At 45.9% G+C, this 25,681-nt stretch overlaps 1 protein-coding gene across 2 annotated transcripts in view; it reads left to right on the top strand.

The window, feature by feature from the left end:
• Positions 1 to 9,989: 9,989 nt before the first annotated feature.
• LOC104378052 (calcium-activated potassium channel subunit beta-2) overlaps positions 9,990 to 25,681 on the top strand; it is a 50,997-nt gene continuing 35,305 nt past the window's right edge. The window contains exons 1-2 of one of the 2 annotated variants that reach the window (XM_086618435.1): positions 9,990 to 10,063; positions 12,203 to 12,352. In XM_086618435.1, coding sequence (XP_086474561.1) covers positions 9,990 to 10,063; positions 12,203 to 12,352 — 224 coding nt within the window. The remainder of the gene's footprint in view (positions 10,064 to 12,202; positions 12,353 to 25,681) is intronic. The other variant, XM_009984965.2, reaches the window with a different exon arrangement.

Below are 25,681 nucleotides of genomic sequence, written 5' to 3'. Positions count from 1 at the left end.
CACACAGGCTGGTAGGCAGCTGATTCTCTCCATTACCTGATCCAGGGAGGTCTGAGAGAGCTCCCTTTGTGGCATGCAAAATTAGGAGATGGTGGATTCAGGCAGGAGCAGGCAGTAGGCTCCAGCCAGGCATGGCTTTGCACCTTCCCACTAATCCTCCATCTCCTACAACCTGCCCTAGTGCTGGCATCATTCATAGCCTCAGCACAGCAATGCAGTGCTCTCCTGTTCTTTAAATTGGGTGCAAGCAGCGCAGAGCTGTTAAGGGAGGACAGCATGGTGCCAGCAGGAGCTGGTGAAGCCCATAAGCTCCCTTAGCACTTTCCTGCCAAATCATGCCCTTTCTCCAGTGACAGGAAGTGGTTTAGCTAGGGGTTTTTAGGACAGAAGGGGCTTATTACATGAAACCAGTTCAACTCCCTGCAATAGGTGTGCCAGTGTGTTCTGGCTGGCAGTGATACTTCAGCTGCTCCCTTCAGAGAGGAGTCATTCATGGTGCTCGAGCAGACAGGAGCTGCCTGCTGAGCACAACGAGGTGCTCAGAGCCCACGCAGCCCCATCCCAGCAGGGGAAGGGGACATGGAGGCAGCACGTAAACCCCAGAGAAGGTGAATTTCCTACTCCTGCATAGTCTTGGAAAGGAGGATCTAGTCCCTACATAGATTACCAAATTTCCTGCCTTTAAAAAAAACACAGTAGCAAATCACACCTACGAGTGAATCTTTGCTCAAACACATTGGTTTCCACAGCTGCTCACTCAGCAGCCTAAGAACAGCAAAAATTAAGAGTTCACGCAGAAGTTCAGTGGTATTCCCTGGTACAGCAAAACAGAGCTTTTAGCAGCGAAGTCACACAGAAATTCCCAAGTTTGCCATGCAACATCATCCCACTCCCACACGACCTTATGGGTCTCACGGAGAAGTGAGCCGCATCTCCTCTTTAAATGTGTTCACCTCAGTGCATTAATGCAGTTCTCAGCTCTCCATCTACACTGAAAGGACACTCTACACCCAATTTAAAGGGTCAGGAAAAGAGCGCAACAGCCCTTGACTTCTGACAGCAGGTTACTCCTTTAATCCTCACAACAGAGGCATTCGGCTGAAGGTCTCAAGTCTACCTAATCCTGCTGCTGACCTAGAGAGGTCGTTGAAGGCAGAGGGCTGCCCAACGTTTATAAGCCATGAACCATCAGCCCAGCTCCTCCCCAGTCTCTACCGAGAGCCACAGACCAGGATTTCCCCACCTCCAGCCCCTCAGTTCCTGCAGGCAGGGCTGAGGTGTGATGCACCCAGCACACCTAAAGCAACAGTGAGGTGTGCTGAAAACCAGTGTTTCAAACCAGTAAATCCATCCCTTTTGACCAGTGAAGTGGGTTCAACCAGGGGATGTTTTTAACTCAAGTGTAACAGTACAGACAAATAACAACTTGATTTTAGTGTCCTATTTCACCAGTGGATGGCCAGTTTGGTCAAATCGCACATCTAAGCCTCCAGAGAGCCACAGACCAGCAAAACTTTCAGTAAATTGTTATTACAATGGACAGGAGAGGAAAAGCACCGTACAGACCCACCTCAAGACCAGGAGTCCATCCCACACAAGGGGAAGCCAAGGACCTCAGTGGCAGCAAGTGACACAGCACATCTAGATAAAATTCTGCTGGAAGAGGAGGAATAAGGGCTGACAGACTTCTCGATCTAACAAAAAGTTTATCATGGTCTCTGTGGAAATGAGGCATCCTTCCCTTCACCAGCTCACAAACAAAGAGACAAGGCAAGCAGACCAACTGGAATCTCAATGATGCAGCGCAGAGTCGGACAACAAGGTTCAACCGTTAAGAGGAGATTTTAAACAAAAGGCTAAAACATAAATTTCACTTCTTGCCAGCTAGAAAAGGACAAAGAATTTCCCACAACAGCCTCTGAAAGATTAGGCACGTTATTGTTAACGCTGAGTAAGAATCAGACATTAATTAATGCTGAATTGCAAAGGAATTCCAGTAGTATCACATATTTCACTCCTACTGCTGCAGCAATGAACTCATTATGAATAAAGAAAATTAAAAGCATATATCAGAAGACAAAGTTAATGATTTTCCACTTATTAAGTGTGAGCAAAATACACCACTGGACTAGAATGAAAGAGGAGGAACATATCTCAGTTTTTGTTATAGGATAAGATCACAGCCCAAAGCACAGCGTTGGCTGAGAATGAAGTGTTTATCAAGTGACTTCAAAGATACACACTGTGACCTTGAGCCAAACGCTTCACATCTGCCACTCAGGAAGTCTTCCATCTACAAAACAGTAACAGCAGCACTTACCTCCTGCAAATTCAGGGTCAAGTTTAGGGTGCGGGGACCGTTTTGCTGCTCTGTCCATGCACGGTGGATGCTACAACAGTTGGGGACATCCTTAAGGCTCCTCCAGCCGCAGCAAGGAGACAGTGAAACCACAACTCAAGGTAGCATGGGTGGGTATTTAGGAGCAGCCCTGGTGGAGGAGGAGCTGGGGGAACCAGAGATACCTGGGCATGGTGGCTGGCAGGAGCACCAAGAAACCCAGCAAGGGGTGGCTACAGCCAATCAAGGGAAAATCAGGCACAAAGGAAGAGCCAGAGGTGAGAAGACCAGCTGACATGGATGAAACAGATTAGGCAGTGTAGGATCAGTCAGTCAAAATTGTATTTGTGCTGCCAGGAGGAGGCTGAGGCTTTTTGCGTTACCAAAGATTAAAAAAACAAAGGTGTAGGATTGCATAATCATCCTTAAACACAGGTGCCAAAGCCACAGCTGCAGTAAATCAGTGATGCTCCAAGGACACCTGAGAGTGGCTCAGCTCCATGAGCAGACCTGGCCCAGCGACACCAGCTCTTTTCTTCAGTGCTTGCCTGTTCCCAAGACATCTGTCACCTTGCAAATTAACCCAGGCTGACACCCAGCTAGGCACGTCTGCAGCTGCAGTGAACCTTTCCTGCAAGTTCCCATCTCAGATATTTATTTCAGTAGGTCTTGCTTTCATGTCTTTACTATTTTTACTACCTCCATTAGTCTTTTTGGCTTTAAATGAACAGTTTGCCTTCACATTAGTTCCATCATTGCTCTGCCCGTATCCGATACATACATGTGTCAGTGACTGCAAAATTCCACGAAGCTTAGCTAAATCCGTGTTGTCTGGTAAATAACAACAGTGTGTCCCCCCGTTCAAAGAAAATGATGAGAGGTTTATTAATGTAGCATTAGATGAATTTCTGTTTCATATAATTATGCATTGAATTTAAAAAGAGATGTCATGCAGGCAATCTTTAGAGTCATAATAGACAATCTGTAAGAAAGAACAAAGGAAAATAATTTTAATAAAACATTGTGCCCTAAGCAAGAAATATGCTTCATGTATCATACATGAGAAAAGATAGTTATTTGCTGTAAAACAGAATTGTGACCTTGCTGCAGAAACATTCATTACCTAATGCTACAACAAGCAAATTAATGGATTTTGGAATGGTGCAAATAATAGTAATAATAATCATTTTGATTCCTGGCATTTGCTTGCTGACAGCCAGATTTAGCAGCAAGTGTTTTGTATCATTATTTATAAAAGGGATTGCAAATAGAATTCCACATAACCTTAAAGACACTACAGAAGCATGTGTCTGGTGCAAGGGTATTACACATGAGCAATCAAGGTTTTGTAAGTGCTTATACGCCAAGCGGCGGAAGCCCAGAAACAAACCCCTGGCTGCCAGAAGCGTGTGCGCTTTGTACAAGGACACATATGTGCATGGTGCTATCAAATGCGCATCAATCTGGCATCCGAATCCCATCATAGGAAGGTTATGATTATGGTTACTATGGAAATTACTCAGGCAGTTTCATATGCATTTTGCACGTGATAAACAATTGCATGATAATAAGCCTGATGATATTGTTTGAAGGAACTGGGGAAGCGTTGAATTGTCAGGTCTGGACATCACCCTCCCTGCAGAAATTCTCTCCCTTGATAAGCAATAAGGGTCATCTGAATTATCTCCTCCAGTAAGTCCCAGTTCAGTTCTTGGCCCTTCTGGGCTGGACTGGAGCTGCCCAGGGCCCTGGTCCCAGTGTCCTGCTCTCCAATACGGCACCACCTCAAAATACCAGCAGCAAATTTGCTCTTTAGCAGGTGATGGAGAAAGTTCACCCTTCCCACCCCCTCAGCCAGCCTGTCTGCAAAGCACCAGCCACAGGCCACAAGAATGATGTATGTGCTATTTGGGGCGAAAATTTACTGCAAGAGCGACTGCTGGTCCTGGAGGGGTTGGACGGATGGGAAGAAGCTGATGGTTTCGCAGTGATATAGAGAGCACCAAAGTGCTCTGTCCCAGCTGAGGGATGTGCTGCCAAAAATTAAGGAAGGGAGTAGGGAACACTGTACAGGGGTTTTACCTCATTAAACCTGCAAAAAACCTAAATCAGGCCTTAGGAGCAGCTTGTGACAGAGCAAGTGTTCTGCGTGGAGCTGGCAGGACTGCCTCTGTTTTTCAACAAAGATCACAAATAGGTTTCTAAAACACTTCAATGTGTTGAAAACAGTGAAGTTATTAGGCAAGCAGGTACGATGAAAGAAACATCTCTGCAAACAGAAAACCCCCAGGCATAGACGCCTTCAAAACAGTATTGGAATTTTAAACCACAATAATTGCTTTGTAATGTAAACAATTGCATCATGAGCATGAACTGCTGCAGCCAACGCATCGCCGCAGCCGTACCATCAGCTCTGGCTTCAGTTGTTTCCCTCAGCGAAGGACACTGATTGCTTAAATGTAACTCATGGCACAACTGACGGCATACGCTGAAGCGAGTTGGTTCAATGGACAAAGGGGTCTTCTCCGTCGCTGTCTGTGCAAGCGTGGCAGAGGGGGGACAGCACGGGACCATCCTGGCTCATGAGGGAGGGCACCAAGCAGCGTTCGGTCTCTAAAGCCGCGATTTGTTAGAAACCCAGTAGAACAAGGCAACTTTTCTAACAGAGGAAATTTCCCTCCTCTAGACCAAACAAATTAAAACAGAGAGGGCTGAAAGCAAACCCCATCGCACCCTTGCAGGCTGCCATTCCCTTCAGGCTTGCTTGGAGTTTAGCTGTGTTGGAGGCTACATCTAAAACACGTTCAATCTCCCCTGGGTCTCAGGTATTTCTTCTCACCCATCACCCCCCAGGCTGATGTCCAGCAGCACCCAGGGCAGTCCAGCTGCCCCAAACTCAGCCTCCTTACCCCCAGGGCAGCAGCCAGGGCAGAGCCAAGGAGCCACCTGCCACTGTTCCCATGGACTAATGCACACAGTAAATCACCAGCAAACAGGGGAAAAAAAAAAAAAAACACACCACACAACCACTGAAAGGACTAAAATTAGCAGTGAAACTGCCTGGAGGTACAGGAGCTGTTGAATTTGGTACATGGTGACTAGCAGCTCCCCAAAGTCAGAGCAGAAGCCACATGCAGCCGGGCTCAGGTAAAGGTAAGCGGTGGCCAAAGCGCTATAGGTGACCCACCTATAGCTGGTGGGTCCTCTGACAAGTTTGCTGCTTCTGCTTTGCATAGAATTCAGGCTGAAAATATTCATGGTGGGTGCCTGTCGCTGGCTGAGTTTCAGTGGAGAAAGCTCCACAAGACAGCTTCACAGTTTCCGAGCAGCAAGCTGGAGGGGAAATGCCGTGTTTTTTCCCTGTTAAAGGTTCTGAAGCATTTAATCAAAAAGCTTTAGCAATGTTTTACTCTAGGGAGAGGAGCTGGGAATTTGGCAGGAGGGTTTGGGCATCAAAAGTGTGCCTTTTGCTATTTCTGGGGAAAAAAAAAAAAAAGACACTGAACTGACCAAATTGTGAACTTATCACAAACACTCAGTAAAGACCTGCTCAGAAAAAAAAGTAGCTGCCAAAGCCTGCAGCCAAGCTTGCTCCTGCACCTCCTTCTTCCCACCGGACCCCAGGAGAGGGCACTGCCCCTCCCGAGCCCTCAGGTTTCAGGGGAGAAGGCAGCAGCTCCTTCTATCTGTGTCCTTCCAGCAGAGCCATCCCCAGGTGCATCCCACTGCCCTCAGCCTCTTTCCTGGAGTTCAGGGCTGGGTACATCCCACTGGACCCAGCGTGATGTGGGATCATCCACACTCAGGATCCGAGTCTACTTTCCTACACCTGTACCCGTCCCCCAGCCCTTTCAGCAGGGCTACAGTCGTAGTCATTATCACTCCTGAGCGTGTTGCAATTTTCTGTACTTTCAGTTCCTCAATTACATTGATTATCACATTAAACATTCCTGGTGCTACAGGAACAGACTAAAAATAATAAGCTTGTATCTTCCCAATACAAATGAAACCCATTTGTACTACTGAGAGTGTAGCGGACTCGTCGTTTCCCAGAAATGAAGCTTTCATCTCAAGAGAGTCAATTCATAAAAAAATACTCGTCGAGGCTGCGCACATCATTCCTTAAAGTTCAAATCTGATTCGGGACGAGGCCAGCAATTGGAATAAAATGGAAAAGCCACAGAAAAGCAAAAAATCCCACCTCTGATGGCAGGGCATACCCTTGCCACCCTCAGGCAGGCAACCCTGCACCCACCCCAGGCTGCCAGCACCTGGATCCATGTACTTTTCCCTGCTATAAATAGCTGCAGCCACCTTTGCTCGGTTTCCCAAAATAGCAACACATTGCAAAGGAGATAGGAACAGCAGAACAGTGTACATAAGTCCTTTTATTTTAATAAATATGAATTTGTAACCAAAACCACCCAAGGCAGGCAATAACTAGGTGATCTTTAAGGTCCTTTCCAACCCAAACTGTCTTATGATTCTGTGATAGAGCTGAGGAGATGCTGTCTGCAGGCACCTGCCAGAGAACCCACCAAGGGCTGCAGGCACCAGGTGAGGAACAAGCAGGTTCTAATACTTTTCCACTTCTCCCCATGCCAAGCTCTAAGTCACAACAGTGCAATTAAAACGTATAACAAAAATTGAGATCTACCCCTCCGGCTGCTCCAGAGCTTCAGTGGGGGTAAAGAGTCTGCTGCTGTTCTTGGGGTTTGCCCACCACCTCCATGGGTCAGGACAGGCTACAAGGGAGCATCTTTTGCTCCAGGAGAGCCGTGTGGTGGGACATGGCACCCGGACTCCACCCTGGCGCTCTGCTTGGGGGAGATACAGCTCTTGCTACTGAGCAAAACAAGAACAAGCCTGCTTTTCCCAGCCTGGTGGCTTCAGCCACAGCACGGTCACAGAATGTCACCAAGTACTGAAGACCCCAACACCAGGCACCAGTGCTGATGGACCTCAACTCTCTCCATCGAGGGACCCTGAAGACAAACCCAGCCTCGACATGCCCACAGCCAGCCATCAGGGGCTGCATCTGCTTCTCCGCTTCCCCCCCACCAAGAGACACAGAGATCTGATAGCAGCTTTGCTCCTTCTTTTAAGCTCCAGAAAGAAAACTAAAAGGCTGGAAAGAGGCAGAGGAGAAGCTTCCCCTTGGATTTCCCTTCGGGCTTGAACCAGCAGCCTCCAGCCGCACGGCAAGTTGGGGACACAGCAGGGGCTCACCTGCCCTCCCATGGCTCAGCACCCACAGCGGGAGCAGGACGGGGAGAGCACGAGGATCCCTCTCCCGTTTTCCCCCTGCTTGAGGGGCGGACAGTCAGGCCTCACTTACCACAACTTTAATTACCTAAAAAAACACTCCCTTATCCAGAATGAGATCACATTCCTGACATGGGTCAATTGCATCAAAAACGAGCTTGATTACCTTAACTTGCATTTATCAGAACCAGTTCCTCCTCACCCACACTGCTTGATAAGCAGAGGTGTGAGCACTTTGGGCTTTGCTGGCAGGGGCAGCACATTTACCTGAGCTTGTGCCTGCAAAGACACCCCAAAACCAGAGGTCTGAATCTGAGCAGGGCTGGATCAGCCCTCCCAAAGCAGAGAACACAATCCTGGGTCCCTCCTGTCCAAACATTAGAGATGCCACAACACCTTACAGGAGCACAAATTTTGTCCCAAACTGCTGATGCCCACGGTACACGATAGTCCTGCTGCCAGCGCCACCACCAGCTGCACGAGCTGCATCGGTGAGCTCAAAAGCCTCTCACAAAGATAAAAAGACACCTCCTAGACCTGAGGTTTTGTTGCATTAATTCAAAGGAATTAGTGCTGCGGGACAGAAAGGGCACAAGGCCAGTGAGGAAATATGGAGAACAAGATGACATACACAATGTGAAAAGGTGTTCCTATCCTGGCACCACTGCCTCATCCCGTGGTGACACTGGCAGCTCTCACCATGGAGCTTCCCGGCTGCGGACATTCATGGGTCAAACTCTTCACTTACACTGACTTTTTGAACACACTTACCAGCTGTTGCAAACCAGAAGTGTTCTCAGCCTCACCATGGATCAACTTTTCCAGCAACGTTCCCAGAAAAAAAAAAGAACACCACACACAAAATACAAACCAACTAACAAATCTTCAGCCAGCACCTTTCTCTGATGGCACTTTGCTGGACGCCGAGGCAGGGGTCAGGTAGCAGGGACTCATCACCAGGGCAGGAGGGCTATGAGGCAGCACCAAACACACCAGGCACACCTCCTGCAGAAAGTCACCCTCTCTCTGAATCTTTGTAATTGGCAATCAGTCCCACACAGACCAGACAACCGGCTTATCAAAGCATGAACTACTGACCCCCTCATTAGATGCCAACATCATCTTCTGCCATGGGATCATTTGCCCTGCAGATGGGGTCACCAGCCTCAGGGCAGCAAAAAGGGATTTCCAGCAGAGATGGGGCAGCTGGGGCATGTTTCCCACATGTGGTGATATGATGTTTCATGGAGAGGCTGCTTCACACACACATCAGAAAATATCCAGTATAGCTGCATGCACACAACAAATACGTTCCTGTGTAAGGTATCTATATGGTCTAGCTCCTCTTTCCACGTTCACTGTATTTTATCTTTAAATTGGGAGAGCTTTTTTGTAACAAATCATCAGAGAGGAACAGCTAGTTACCAAGGAGATTCTCTGATGAATCAGAGACTGACTGGTATAAGATCTAGACAGGCTGGAGCTTCTTAATTCGTGAGACCTTACATTTTAAACAGAGGGGAAAAAAAGATCCTACCACAACCAACTGTGGACCACGTCAGCAAAAGCAGCTTTTATTTTTTCCAAAGGAACAAACAGCAAACACAGCGTGGGAAAGCAGTGAGCAGCCCGGGATGAACGGGAGCGTCTCTCCAGCATGCTCCTGACTTGCAAAGGCAAATGCCACTCAAGGACAAAGTGGTCCGATGGAGGTGACCGAGGGAAAGGCTGGGAGCCCCTGATTTCACACCGGCAAGAGCAAGGATCCAAAGGGTCGAGCTAGTGCTGGAGAGAGCTGCACACCCACTTCCACACAGCCCGGGCATTTAGGAACACAAAGGTTGCACAGCCCAGCAAGGTGCTGCTTCTCCTCAATATTGGGACTGCTCCAACCCGAGCCTGTTTTCCTGCCCAACTCCTGCAGTTTTCTTCACACAAGATGGGGAGAGGGATGAATTTTGCCAAGTGCTAGCAAAGGCACTGACCCCGTGCCGAGCATCCCGTCATCACGGGCACAGCCACCATGCCCCGCAGGAGCCTGGGCACCCAGGACAGCATGGGCAGAGCGAATGGGAAGAGGAGTTTTTCTAAAGGTGACGATAACAAGAAACTTCATGAAATAAAGTTTGAAGAGAAAAAGCTCAGCTTTTGGAGGCTGACTTTATTCCGAGGGTCTTCACACTCATTTCCTTCTGGCAGCTCATTTCTGAATAATTACTGAACACTGGTGCTTCGCCTCTATCTGAAAACACAAAGTAATTAAAACTGCCTGGGAACTGCAAGAGCAGTGAGAAATATTTGGAGACATCGAGAGAGAAGATATACCAAAGCTTCCTGCTTGTATACAGGCTGTTTTCCCAAAGGTGGAAACTACAGAAGTATGTAAATGAGAGGGAAAATCTCCCTGTCAGATCCCATTGAAATCTCCATTCTGGGCACAGCTACTCCACTGCTGCTAAGGTAAATCTGGTCCTTACTGGGGGAAGCTGGAGGACATGCCGAGGCGTTCGGGACAGGGACGGTGCTGAGAGCTTAGACAGGCTGCTGGGAAGTATCAGGAAACAAAGATTAAAGCATGTGTTAGAGCAAATTCAGGCTTTTCTGCTAAGTGCATCCTGGAAAAAGATTTCCTAGAGCAGTTCCATCTGACAAGACAGTTTAATCAAGGATCCGAGTGAAGGATGTTTTATAGGCAAAGTTTCAAGTGCTGTTTTATGATATAAATTACACTTGCTCATCTGAGGAATGGATTAGCTGCTGGTAGCATTTGCAGGCTGGAGCTAGAGGCTCACCGAAATGTTTTAGTGATGCATATTGTAATGTTTTTACGGGGGGGCAACTTGCTTGATTACACTGTGGGCCTCTCATTTGGAAAGCAAAATACTCCAGAACGCTGTGATAGAGACCAAAAACGATACACAGGGTCGGGGAGGGACACAAGGAACACTTGCTGACAGCAAGCTGCTTTTTGCACCACAAAAAAAAAAAAAAAAATTGTCAGGAAATTCCAAGCTGTGGCTCACAGCCAGGGGGTACCTCACTCTGTCCCCCTGCTCCAACTTCACATGCTGGGGCTTGTACAGCATTAACTTACTGCACTTCCCAGCTGTGCCAGGCAAATTAAAGGTGTAGTAGCAGCAAATTAAAACGGGCTGCCAGCTTTCATGCACTTAATGGGCTATTGGGTCTTATTTGACTTCATATTTATGATCTTTATTCACTTTAGGGTGAAATTGATGTCATTTGTATGTATGCATTTAAAACAGAGAAGGGCTGGGGAAGCAGTAACTGCACAAAAGCTTCCCACAGGCAGAGCATAAACTTCAGGCACTCACCAGCTTACAAGCCATGCCATGCCACAACAGGGCTGTTATTCCAGCCCTAGGCTGATTTTGGATATCCATATTCCCCAAAAAGCATTCAGAGCTTATTTTTCCAACAATGTACAACAAGCAGCTGCTAGAACATGAACCGTATCTTACGTGGGGCTTTTAGCCTAAGAAGAGCAAACAGGCAGAGTAGGAATTTACAAGTGGAGAAACTGAGGCAGCAAGCATTTAAATAATTTGGATAAAAACCTGCAGCTGAACAGAAAAAGTGCTCAGATAGGAACTTAATTCTTCACTCTCACTGCTTTGCATTAATTATTGGTCTGGAAAGCCTTGGAAATTCTTCGCTCATGTGACTTTTTCCATGTAGCAAAGCTGGTCCAAACACAGGGACTCACAGTAGCACAGCCCCTGTACAGAGCGGTCCTGGGCAGGAGCACCTGCGTTCTGCCTTTGCTTGGGAATTTTAACTGCAGTAAGTGAGTAGGGGGTTGATAATGGTGTAAACACTGGCTTTGGCATTAGGTTTGTTGCCATGAGCATTTGTCTGCATAAATATTTAGAATAAGGTCAAGGAAAGAAGTGGGGAATCATGAGGAATGTGAACTTCTGGGCACAGGGTGGCCTTCACTGAGCCACAGCACTTGATAGCACATCTGGTCCCTCGATACTAAACCGGTGTTGGAATGGGGAGAGATTGTTACAGATGAAGCTAAAAGAAACTGATGTAGTTTGTGCCAGAGCTCCGCACACATGTTCTTAAACTGTGTTTCTGAGAAATCAGTTATTCCCAGCACATATAGTGTCTGTTGCTGAGCGTGGAGTCCAGGCACTGAGGAAACTTATGAAACAGCCATACAGATTAGCTCTCAGTCATAATCCACTCAGCCCCACTTGAAATCCTATCTTTCCCCAGCAGAGCTTTGTTCCCTTGCTAGAAATCCCCTTACTCACTGGCAGCCCCTCAGCAGGACAGGTGAGGTTTTGCCTCTGTGCCAGCTTCAGAGGCATCTTCTTCTCCCCATCCAAAAAAGTGCTTAGATGGATGCCACAGGGTATTTCCCCTGTGCCCCCAACATTGCCTTACCTCAGCCAGTCACCCCAGGGAACATCCCAGGGGTCCCAAGGCTGCAGTGGGTTGAGCAAGGTAGGTTTGGAAGCAGGGCTCAGGACTAGCCCAGCCCCTCACACACCCTGGAAGTCAAAGCTTAACACTGACACAGCAGGGAGACGCAGGATTCTTCCTGACAACCTTCTCAGAATGACCCAGATTGCGTCAACGGGCTCTGGAGGGAGCCCACAGCCAGTGCTCTTCAGATGGGAGCATAGGATTTGCAACATGGGGCCCAAGCAAGACAAGGAGCACAACAATGGGAAAGGAAAGCAGAAGGCCTCAGCACCCTTCCCACCTTCAAAGCTGGTAAATGTCTCTTATTTCCTTTTCTACTCTCTTTCTTTTAAAGAAGCTAGAGAAGGCATCTCCTCTCTGTGCCACTTTGCATGCCAAGCAGCAGGGTGCCGGGGAGACCTCATGCCGAGTGCTGAACCTTGCCTTCCAGGCTACTATTCAAAAGCCTAGGGGCAACCTAGCAAACTAGAGTCTTGCAGTGTCCAGAAGGATTCAACATTTCTTCCCTTTATGCTTATTTAAGGATCATTTGGTAGATAAGTGTACCAACAACCAGATGCTGCATGTTGCATGGCACAGGGACAGTGGTAGCAACGGAGTCTCACGGGGTTTTTTCGTGCTGGTTCAGAGGCTACAAACAGAAGCATTGATGCTTGTAATATCCCTCCAGGTGAAGGGCAGGCAGAGGCAGCAAAACCTGAGCAGTGAAGGGGTCTGTGTGAAGCCCCCCTGAAAAGATGCATGGAGGGACATGCCAGAAGTCCCCACTCCCATGAGTCCCCCTTTGGGACACTGCAGCTCTGCAGTGCCTCTCAAGCTGAGCAATGACTTTTGGCTCATATAATCTTGTTTAAATGCAACAAGCATTTTCCCCCATGCAGGTGCGAGCCACGAGCACCATTATTCTGGGCATATAAGCCACTTACAGCAATATTGCCTTTCTCTCAACAGAAGAGAGGCATCACAGCAGCAGCTACACTATGGAGCATTAATTTACTGCCAGATGGCTTGACTCTAGACTTTAACATGCATTTAACTGGAGGTCTATAGCAGAAAAATTACAGTGCAGCTATAGAAATGCACTTTTACAGGAATAGTTTTAGTGCCAGTTGAACTCAGTGGCAAAACTCCCTCTGGCTCCCACGTGGCCAGGGACTCATTTCTGGGTGCCCATGTACAGGTAAACACTGAGTGGAATATTTGGTTGGTAACAAAAGTACGAGGCAACACAATGTCAATAGTTGTTTCACTAGAAAGGAAGAAAGGTGGAAAGTACAGAGTCAGAAAATTACTTGATTGTCATTTAGGTAAAGCTTCTCCAACGCAGAACTGAAAATTTTCTCTCCTGATGCAGCCCCACAGATGTTTGTAGCCCTTGTGCTTCAGGCATACACTGACGTTCTTCGCTGGACTGGATCCAGATCAAGTTGGCCACGCTGAGCACCGTGCTCACCCTTCGGCACAGGCACGTACCTGCCACTTGGTGCTTGGAAATATCATTTCCCAGCTGCACTGTGCAGGGCATGCAGGAGGGCTAACAGGCCAAATTTCTATACAACGTCAGGCAGTTTAACTCCCAATTTACTCAGCAGAGCCGTGCCCATTTTTGAAACAGGTCAGCTGCACCCCTCCATTGGTAAGCTGCTCTGGCTAACTGGTACATGTCCAGCAGCAGTTTTATGCTCTTGTTAACATCAGTGGAGATTTTAAATTGCCTTTAATTAGAGCTTTGAAAGATCTCACTGTTTCTCAGCAATTAGCTTCTGTACTGGGCTTATTTGAATCAAACAGTAGCCCTCCACAGTAGACGTGTGGCAAGTTTGGAAAACTGTCCATTTTTCACTCTGCTTCTAATTCTTAACTCTGCTGTTGATGTGCAAAGGCTGGTGGGGAGACAAAATATATTTTGTACAAGGGAAGAATGAATTCAAATCTCAGACACAGCTTAAGCCCATCCGTGTCCTACCCACATGCTCACAGTTGGATTTATTTTGCTTGAAACCAAAGTCTGTCTCTGCTAATACACAGTTAATTAGCTCTGAGTGAAGCTGCCTGTTTTTGACAAGCACTGGAAGTTTCAGAGGCGGGGAGCATGATGGAAGGCATCCCGCTACTGCCGACAGACCTGCAGGGTCCCGGCACTGCAGGCTGCCTCCCGGCAATTAGCAGGTCAGCATTAGGAGGCAAAGGCTGCTCCTAGATGGGATTTGCTGTCAGCACAAGGTCTTGATGTGGAAGGAAATGACCTTTCCTTCTCCATCACTGTCTCCAAGCCCTCTTCCCTCCCACTCAGCACATATCCATCCTTTCGTGCCCCCCACCTCTGTCATCCTTATTAGATTTCCTCTGTCTCACCCAGGTCTTTTCTCCCTCCCCAGCTGTCCTCAGGCCAAGATGCTGCATCTGACACTGCAAACTGCCTTATTGCCCCCCTCCACATCCCTCTGCCCTCCATCTCATGGCCTCCAAGATTCCTGCCCCTCTGCATTGCCCCCACACCAGCTCCAGAGCTCTAGCAACATGCTGATCTGAGGGACAGTGTGCTTTCACCATCTCAAAACAAGCCTCCAGTCAAGTTATTAAAACCATTTAATATAGCTTGTCTGACTGGTACAGAAGTTAGACTACTTAATTGCATTCCTCACCAATTACAGATAAAACAGACCCTTTTTAATCATTAAGACATGGCCTGATGTGCATTATAAGATATTAACAGCCCCATAAGTGAAATAACAGATACAAGACCAAAAGTTAAGTCATAAGTGTTCTCAGATGCCTGCAGATTGATCATTTTATATCTCCATAGGAGCATTCACCAAAGCTTTCTATCACTGTACAGTCTTAAAGCCACAGGACATCTCTGTTCCCAGATATAGCTCTGCCTTGTCTGCAGGAAGGGAAGGTGCTTGGTTGCCTCCAAACACAAGTTGATGGAAAAGCTGAAAACAGAATCTGAAAATTTTGATTCCTTGTTTTCTGCTTCACTCAGAAAAAGAGTCTTTTGTTGTGTCAATCCTTTACAGTTATTATAAATTTGATGCTTCTTTCAAAATGTTGTGGTTTTTTTTCCCTTCAATACTTTCCTCAAAGTGTACCTCCACACCTGGTCTCATGGGCTGAAACTGTATTCTTGGTATTTTTGGAATTGCAGCTTCCTGATCCATAAAAATAAGTAACACTACCAGAAAAACCAAGAGCACAGGGGCTACTGAAATAGCAATCAGTGCTCAGGATCTGAACCTGCAGTTACACAGCCTGAGACACAAACCCACTGCCTCCTCCATGCAGCACAGGTGCCAATTTCCCCCCATTTGGGAATTAAATAGATGACCACACAGCAGTTAGCTGACCTATCTGTATCCCTATCAAGTGCTGTTAAGTGCTCAAGAAGCAGCACAGCTTCTCCTTAATTGCATAAGCATACAGCTTGTTCAAACTCCACTCAGGTCCACACTCAAGGATTTAAAGCAGCCTTTAGTGCAGTCACTGCCTCAAGTGCATTAGTCTCCTTTGCATACACATAAGGTGCTTGAAAGCTTCAGCTCCCATCCTGACTCCTGCAGTACAAATCACGACTGTCTTTTAACACTGTCGAGTCAAAAAGACCAGTGAGTGACTAATGTCAGAGGAAGTAAGGCAAAAAGTTTGAGCAGAAAAGCTCTACCAGAATCCTCCATAAAGGATCAGGCAAGTTTAGCCTATCCCATTTTCATCCTTACAACCAAAGGAGCAGAAAATTCTATCAGGGCACCAGAAAGCCACAGCTGTTTGGGAGCACTGCTCCTAGCCAAGTGCCCAGCATCTGCAGGAGAGACCATTGTGTCACACAAGGAAAGAGCCAGTCCAGATTTTTGCAGGCACCTGATATAAGTCAGTCAAACTGTCTATAGCTTCCACAGGCAAACTCATCATGCAAGACAAATACATCACTTATTCTCACCATGGTTAATTGCCATGAACCTGGAAGCTGAAATTTCAGTTTATGCTGAGAAGTACAATGGTCAGTAACAGATTCAGCCCACAAATAACCAGAGAAGTCCTGACCTGTGCAATGGACCAAAGATAGAAAGAAGACTCATTTATTTCTCAGTTGTTTGTAATCACTCCAAAACTAGCAAAATTGGCTCCCTCAGAGTTATGTTTAATAAGGTATTGCTAGAGTCTGGCCCAGAACAACTCCAGCAACACATCATTAGATCTGCTCTCTGATACTACAGACAGCTGCTCCCATCCAATAAAGCTGCACACATGCACTTGTTCAACTAGAGGAGGTGGCTTCCAAGTTTGAGCATCAAGCTGAGACCAACTAGGTGCTCAGGTTGAGCAGTTAATCCTTAAAAACCCTCTAGACAGTCCTGAATATACAGTGTATGCTGTAAGGAAAGGTTGTTTATTTGGGAGAGGTAGTCAGCAAGGCAAAGGGAAAGCAAGTCCCTCATCCCTGATTAAAAGCGTTAAAGACTGGAGCTCCCTTTTGTAGAACCATAGCCAAAATACTGCTTCTTCAAGAAACTGGCTGAAATCCAGCCCTTAAAAATGTTGTCAATGGCACAGTGTTAGGTGTCCTGAGGAAGAAGATATTACAGAAATATGGACTATCATTCATTATTTCTGTCAGTTTTATAGGACAATTATCAGCATAACACAGCCAGGGCCTCGTGCTTCTGGTGCCAGCAGCCCTAGAAAAGCAGGTCAGGCAGCCTCATGCTGGGCTCGAGGTGGGGACAGGATCACGATCAAGGGCTACCAGGGACAAGCCTCCCCAAAAGCTCAAGTCTCTGTAATTTAACACTTTCTCCAAATTTACCTTTTCTTCCTCCACCTTTAACTGAACCTGTGGCTATGCCACACTCACCTATGCCTCAATAATCAGGTTTGCATCCCCTACCACCTCCAAGCAGGTTACCAGCAGCACTTGTCCCCATTGCACTATTGCAACTAAAACTCTATTTCCCATGTCTTATTTTCCCTATTTGAGAGAATTTGGTGCCCACACGCCTCCTCTTCTGGCTGTACCCTCATGTTGCCCCTAAGCTTCACCCCCAGCATTACCTCTTGGTGGCCACAGGACCACTTGGGCTCTGTCTCATGCTACTAACCCACTCTCCCATCTGGTACAGGCTTCCTCCTTGAAGACAGCACCAATCAGCCTCCCTCGTGCAAAGTCTTAATAATAAGAGTAGAATTTTCTAAATATTGACTCATTTCAGCCTAAACAGTATCATTCTGTTATTATTACCTATAAAGCTGGCTCTGTTTCACCTTCTGCAATACTTTAGAAGTGGCTTAGCTGCATCAAAGATCAACTCATACATAATAGCAGGAGAACCAGGCCGTGTTTAGTATGGTCCATCAGCTAAACTAAAACTCTGAGACCCCCATTTGCTCTTGTCAAACAGTGACAGGCATAAATCAATACACTCTTTGCTGTGCAGCTCTTCCATGGCTGCGTGCCTACACAAGGAGGAAAGCAAATACATTCAGCCTTCCTGAACTTTAATTTAGATAACAGTAAATACAAAAAAAGTGGCATCTTGGTGCAGTACAAAATACATACTTCACCCCAGATGGCTGCAATATAAGGAGTAAAGACGCTTTGGGAAACAAAGCACAGACAAAAGGAAAATACTGCCGGACACAGTACCTTGGATGGACAAGTAGCATCTTCCCCCCTTCCAAACAGCTTGCCACTCTTCTGTCCAACACCTCCAAAAAGCTGCTTTCTTCAAAATATCTCAGCAAGAAGCTTTTCAAAACCGTCCCAAATAAACCAGTCTCCCCTGTTCCTGGGTGAACTATTTGTCTGCTTTTAATCCAGCCTTGGTCAGGAGCACCTGGAACCGACAAACACCCAGCAGATGCTGGCCTCCTTGCCTTAAATCGCCGTAGTTTCACTAACTTTAACAGCTCGCTAATGACAATAAGTATCAGCTGAGGACCCAGGGGCTGCTTCCTTTAACTGTTTCGAGCCCAACCGGTGTTTGGAGGTAACGGGGGGTGGGGGGGGTGGGGGAGAGAGAGTTATTTTTTCTATTAAGCCTAAAGTCAGAGCAGTAGCAAAAGTTAAGTTGCTTGCAAGCAACGGGTTTTGCTTTGTGATACATTGATTGTACCTCTGAAATTCAAGTAAGAGGTTTAGCTTCCACTCATTTAGCAGCAGCTTCAAGGGACATTGAGCAAGAGGCAGAAGACGTTTTGAACGTTTTCCTGTGGCTCGTTTTGCTAAGGACACTGCCTCCGTGATGCCTGGGGCATCACCGCAGCTGGGTCACTTGGGCTTTGCTTCTCAGAGTAAAGGGTGAGTCCTGGCTGGGGAGTAAACTGCCCGAACTTGCTAAGGAATGTCTTTATCACATACTTCCACTCACATGTGAAAATACACTTCAGTAGTAGTAGTTAATAATAAAACACACCAGCAGTAGGAGATCTATATTAATACTCTCGCTAGCAGTAGCATGCTGTATGTTAGCAATTATATCTAACCCTTGAAATAGACACAGGAAAACAAAAACACTATTTTTTCCACCACACTGTTACATGTCCTCGCAATGTTAGGGTATAACACTAGGATAAGTCATGACAAAAATGTTTTGATGACACAACACTGAATATCAGCACTTTCTAGTTCCCCTCACATGATACAACCAAAGCCTGAGTTTCTAAACACCTAGTCATTTCTGAAACTGTCACCAGAAATAGATGTTTGTGTGAGTTGTGTGTTGCGCTAGTGACAGCAGTAGGCTTCAATTTGCAGATGTAGTGGTTGAAAAAGAAGAAAGACATGGTTATGAACTTTTACCAAACCTGTTAGGTATGCTTACTTACAGAAAGGTGCTGGTACGTGAATGTGATACCCATTTGACGGTTACATATACTGTCCACCTGTAAATTATGTGGTCCCTCTACACCCTCGTGCACCTTGTCTCTGAGAAGCCATCAAAGAAATACCTCTTCTTTCTTTATGTTGGTTTGTTCCAGGTTTTTTTATGTCGTTTCGTTTCTGTAAATAGTGATGAGTTTGATATAGGAGCAGGTGGTTTTAGGCTATCGTTAAGTGTGAATATTACAGAGGTCTGTTACAAGGCTTTCATTAACGCTGATAGATATTATATATTTGTACTTCAGGCTTCATCAGGATAATCATCCAAAAGCTTAGTTGAGCTTTCAGAGCTTTGTAGGTCTCCAGCATGATCAGGAGCTCTTCAGATTGATCATGGGAAGATATGGTGACCAGCAGTATGAACCAGGCCTAATTCTGCTCCGTCTTGAAATTCAGGTCAAACTGTTGACCTGAGCAGTGGCAGCTGATATCTCTTACCCCAGTGTTTACTTTGGCAACCTCACGGGTCCCTTAGTTTGGGCAATACTTGTTCAGCATTGCCCTGGAATAGATTTGGAATGCATCCCAGGGAGCTGGTAGCATTTCTGCTGAAATGAGTGGTACATTGAGATGTGCTGAAGAAATGAGCATCCAATGACTTGTGTAATTCTGTGTGCCTTCCTATAATGTATTGCCACTACACTTTCAGACTTTTTGTCCTTCTGGCAATAATAGAAGAAAGTATCTAAGGGTTAAGGGCTTAAACAATGGTGGTGGTTTCTCCTGTCTGTTACCACACAGCACTGAGAAAGCTGGAGATGCCATATGCCTCTTTTCTCTCTTGTTCCCCTGGCCAGGGGCTCATTTGTTTTCCCAGGCAGTAGGAGCTGGAATGCCTATTTTTCCATTTTACTGTCAGACAGTTTTGTAAGTGTCAGAAAAAGAACAGTCCAAGGCACCGTCGGCGGCCGTGAAAGCAGAAGGAGCTGCCGGTGGGTCGGTGATTACCGGAGCCCCCAGCCAGGGACCCAGCACGTGGGCTTTTTCGGTGCTGTGACCTCTGGCTCCAGCCTCCTGTGGGGGCATTTGGAGGGCCCTCAGGAAGATGCCAGGCAGGTTTTGTCTTGTGAATGTAAATCGCCCTGAAAGCACAGGGAGGGCTGGGTTCCTGCTGTGGAGCTTGAAAGCAGTCAGGGTTTAGGCTGCCTGGTCCCATCTTGTTTGATTCCCCTTCTGGCTGCTTTGGTAAGCAATGCAGGCTGATCGTTGCATGATGACTTTCCTGAAGCAGATGGCTGCTTTCTTTTAAAGCTTTCTTATTACAGAAGTTTGCAAGTGCCAAGATAAGTATTTAACCCTTGAGGGCTTGCATTCAGCACAGGCATCCCATCAGACCTCTGCAGGACGACCCCTGCTTGTATCAGCATGCTTGCCCCAACGGGCCAGCTTGGCCGGCTTACCCTGTCTTTGAGTGACTTTAAGCAGTGATTTGGTGGACCACACTTTCATGGGCCCTTTGATATATGTCTGATTGTTTCCTTCAGGCAGGCTGCCTTGCAGCAAGTCCTCATCATTCATTTTAAAGGAGACATGTCAGGTCCAGCATTACAGTCGGGCTTTTAGCACTCTCTGAGCCTCAAGGCTGGGCGTCGCACAGTGCCCTCCTCCCACCTCTGCTCACCTCCCTGCTCTACAGCAGCCACCAGACAGGGAGGACACTGAGATATAATTTAACAGAGAATCTTGACAATTCAGTGGGTGACTTAAGGACAAAGGTCCTCTGCACCCCCACGGAGGATCTGCCAAGGATGTGTAAAATTTATCAACAATCTCTTTTAATATTTCCCATATTCCCTACTGTCTTTTGTGCAAATATTGTGTTACTTTAGCCAACACCCACCATATATCTTTTACTTGAGATTTTATAGGCCTTGCCAAGGAGGCTGCCTATATGCTACATTAGGTGCTTCCATTTGCTCGTGTAAGCTGCCATTTCTCCAAATACTGAAATATTAATAGGCCTCTGTATGAATATTTCTCAAATATAGAAGAATGAGATTTAAGATTGCTTCTCACTGGTCTAATGGGAGGTTTGTTCGTTTTTACAGTAAAATCATTGCTGTTGCAATTTATCAGCCACACAAAGGTGACAACCTTCTCATGGCTTGGATAGCCAACTTCACTGTAAAACTTTGCTTACTGAGTTGTAGTACCCCTTCCAGCTGTAGCTGCTGCATTACGTGCTCTTAAGTTTTGGGTATTTGGCCTCAGGATTCCCAGTTATGTTCCCAATTTTCTTTTAGTTCAAAGCTTGGAAGCTGAGATGAGTTAATACTCAAAGCTACCTCTATTTTTGAGGCTGCAATGGTCCAACATTACCTCTAAGTGGGATGCGATTCCATCTGGTGAATCTTGGCTCAGAAGACTGATAAATTTATCTATTGCTGCCAGCTGTGAAACGGCGGGGTGCCCGAGATGAGCATCCGCAGCACCCGCCCCGGTGGGCCAGGATGTTGCTCTTTGTTTCTGGATCTAGATAAAAATACGTCAGCCTTATGGGAAGGAAAGGGTGTAAGAGTTAATAGTACGACAACGCCACGAGCTGCTGGGTGACCATTCTGCCTGACATGATAGGAGTCTTGTGGGAATGCTGCTTTTGTCGGATTCTCGTAATTTTCTTGGACTGATCTGCAAGAGAAGGGCTAATCTTATGCAATGTCAGCCACATATTCTCAGATAAGAACATGTAGAAATGGTTTAGTTTAGATCCATCCAACAACCAGAACATGCAGAATAGCTTTGGATGCAAGGATTCAAAGCCAGTCCCTTAAAACCCTTCCCAAAATTTAACCCAAGAGCCTCAAGTGAACATTTGACTTTATATCCACTGATTATTTTTCTAATTATTTGTATAAAAAAGATGACTGATTTCTGAACTGAGACTTACTGAAGATTTAACAGCTTATCATTTGAGCATCAGTGACTTTGTTTCACCGAATTCTCCCATCCACTCCCTTAACTGGAAGTTAGCTGCTGGCACGCAGCTCCAGGGCCAGAGTTGTATCATGACGGGCCAACAGACAGCGTATGGTGACGTTGGAGAAGGCAGCAAAACGTTCACGTGTTGTTTGGTCATGGACTGTGGGTGTACATGGCTCACAGGGGGAACCTTTCGGAGAGAGCCCCTCTGCGTATCACGTTGTCAGTACTGTAGCATCACGTAGCACATCATGGGTTGCCTCCAGGGCAGCCAGACAACTGAACCCAAAAGCCAACCTAAAATAATTTGCAGGATTTATGCCTCCATTCTCCATAACATGACATTTGTTTCCAGACTGCCTTAAAAACCCTTCACCTAGCTTTGACCTCAATCCTTCTGCTCCAGACAGGGCTGAGAGAAGATTGTTCCTTAGGACTTCAGTACTTGTTAATTCTGTTAAAGAGATTACTCAAATCTCCTAAACAAACATCAGAGTAGATTTTGGATTAAGCATGGGTGCTGAAATGACCTTGCTGATAAAATCAGCATGATCTAACCTCACAAATTGAAGAGGGAAGCCTTGGATGTAATTTTGACTCGGTAGGTACTATCGTGGTAAGTTATCGGACTGCTCTGCATCTCTATTCCCCTATCTCTAATATTCTTGCAATGTTACTTGAAAACCAATAAAAAAAAAGTCAGATCTTCCAGATCTTCGTGAGAAAGACAATATACTGACAAAGCCACTGTGGCTACGCACAACCTGCTGCTTTCTTTTACTAATGCTTATTGCTTTTTCCATTTCTAGCATTTGAGCTGCTCGGTTCATTTCGGTGTCAGCATGAGGCTGGTTTGCGCAGCATCCCAACCCCTGTGTTAATCAAAGTGCCAGTGTTCAGAAGTGGATTTGGCTTAGCACGTTTGGCAGGGTGCTCCGGTGCCGGTGCTTGGGCACGCTGGCGTACCCCAGGGTCCACCGCGGACCCATATCCTGGCCCCGCCACCTTTGGGTGATTTCCCCACTGCACAGCTGATAAACATAAATAACTCTGGCTATCTGTGTGCAGCTTGCTTTGTGTCTCACTTGGGTTTCAGAAATAATTAACCCTGCAAAGACAGATAAGGGTTTTGGCCGGGTAACAGACATTTCCTTAAGAACCGGGAGACGCGCGGTGGGGTTTGCGTTAAGTGTTTGTGTCATTGTGTGTGGCCAGGAAGGAAAGCCAGAAATATCATCTGTGACGAGCATTTCACGAAACAGAGATCATTAAGTTAAAACTGTATCACTTTCAACCTACATTTCTTCTGTTGTTGTTCTTTTACTATTCTTCTTTAACACCAGCAGATTTCCTTGCAAAATGTCTCGCATCTGTAATGCAAACAATTTCAAATCCAATAAGAATTCGCAGACTATTTAAAAAATAAAAATAATTCCTTGGAGGGCAAAGCCTATCATGACTGAAACATTTATGTCTACTTTCAAATCTCTTTGCCCAATTTTCAGTTTAATTTGCTAGTCCTAATTTTCTCCAGTACTGTGGTTACGATATCTAACCAAATATCACTCATGTGGAAACACATTAAAATTCCGCAACAAGCTGGAACTTATGGCTTCAAAACTCTTGTCAGCTTTGCTTCTCAACCATCGACATGTAATGGTGGATCTGCCTTCCTTTCCTCAAAAACTTACTAGTTACATTCACTGTTCCCTTCTTGAGCACTGTGCTCCATTTCACTCCCACCGTTGTCCATTATGGCAAAAGTGTCCTACTTCCACTGAAGTTCAGGTATACCTGACGCAGAAATACAACCTTTTCCAAAAGATTTCTTCATATGCTATTATTTAGTTTTCCTTCGTTTTTAAATAATTTAGTATATTTTTACAAAGAATGTTGACACTGTGATGTGCTGCGCATAGAAACAGCAAATAAGTAGGGGGATAAAATATTGGGAATAGTGCAATCTGTGCACAGCAATCAGAACTAGAAACTGTGTGTTATACACTCTTGACTTCTGACAAAAAGGAAAAACGATCCAATTTTGCTCCAATAGTGAAGAAAGACATTCAAACAGGCAGATTCAAAGGCAACATCCCATCACACCGCTCCTGGTTCCCCCATCCCGGATGGAGCAGGGCCAGGTCTCATTTTCGTGCAGGGAATGCCATGCAGGGGGGCACAGCGGATCCAGCCCTCTCTGATCCCAGCTGGGCTCCCGGGGATAAAAGTGTCCGTAAGGACCTCAGGCTGAGGCTGAAAGTGCATCTCCGGATGAGGCAGCTGAAAGTCGCTTTGTACTCAGTAGTGCTGGCTCCCTTCCCTCCACAGCTGTCTCCTTTGCTCCCTTCAGGGGGTTGTATTTCTGTGAGCTAATTTAAGGAGAAAAGCCTTTTTAATCCAGTATCTTAGAGACTTAAAGTATGGATATTCTTTATTTTGAATTAAATATGAATATTAAGCTCTTTAGGCAGGGACTTTGTCTTCCAACATCTCTTCAGAGCACTTATAATGCTGCTGGTATTAGAGGTGTAAATACTACAAATAATATAATACAGTTCGGGTCTCAGAGCTCTATTTTGTTAGGAAGGGGCTCCCAAAGTGTATCTCTATGTTGTGAAAGAAAAGGTTCAGGTATGAGGAGGGCTTCCCCAGAAGTTAGTGCTGAGCTATCTTGTGGAAGAGCTTGGGATCAAGAACCTATTTTGATTTAGATTTCCTCATAATTCACAAGAGTTCTTGTTTTGCTTCCACCAGTAAAAAAGGGACACTGTGCTCAAGGAACAAAAACAAAGTTTAACATATAGAGCACTCATTCTAGAAGTGGACATTATCCTGCAAGATAACGATATGTAGTAGTTCAAGACAGAAAACGAGAACGAATTCCCTAACCAGCTGAAGGCAAACAGGTAAAAAGGACATACGAAAGAAAAATCCTTGTAGAAAAGAATATATTATTGACTGAAAAAGTAATTTAACAGAATAGTAATGTTCTCATAGCACTGAGCAAATCTAATACCAACTCTGCAAATCTAATAAGATGTCTGCAAAAGCAAAGAAGTACAATCTGAAGTGCGCTCTTTTGAGGCTGAGGCCAATGTCCATTAAGTACAATAGAAATACTTCATCAGCTTCAATACAAGCTGGATCGGGCCTCCAATGGATTCGAATTGTCAGTGGCTGTTATTGTCTCTACAGAATATTCCATTCAAACTCACCACAGCGGTTAAAGTAACATCTAATTTCCACAACAGTACAAGCAAATTCTCAATATGCGCTGCTTTTGAAGGCAGAGCCAGGAGGCACTGCTGTGTTTGCGCCAGAGCCGTTTCCTCCATTAAATAAGAACCAAATTGGCCCAGAAAAATCACAAGTGGGTGCGAGGCAAACATCAGACCTTCTTAAATGAGGTGTAATCAATAGGCAGACCCCGCACAAGAATCCTAGGCTCATCGTCTGAGAGATCCATGAACAGTCAACAGCAGATGCCGGCCCATCTTGCGATGATTAAGCCATTGTGTTGCCAGCCATTGTATTTGTCATTTCACTAATGGCCAGTTCATTGTACTTCAGCTACTTCTTTATTGCACGCATCAGTTGGAAATGATCAGCTTCATTACCCACAGCTCCTAAAGGCTCCATGCCATAATCCGTGTGGAATTCAGTACATGGAAAGGACGGGCCATGCAATGGCATTTCACACAAGGCAACTGCTGTGCACCCAGCTATCTCGGTCTATCACTTTTTGCAGGTTCCAGCAATGTCTCCCAGTTGAGTGTTCCATTAACTTTTTCACCCCTTATTTCTTAGAAAGCCCAGAAGTA

Source organism: Tauraco erythrolophus, chromosome 11, assembly GCF_009769465.1.
Source record: "Tauraco erythrolophus isolate bTauEry1 chromosome 11, bTauEry1.pri, whole genome shotgun sequence".
Lineage (NCBI taxonomy): Eukaryota > Metazoa > Chordata > Aves > Musophagiformes > Musophagidae > Tauraco > Tauraco erythrolophus.
This window is presented reverse-complemented; position numbering and strand designations above follow the sequence as displayed.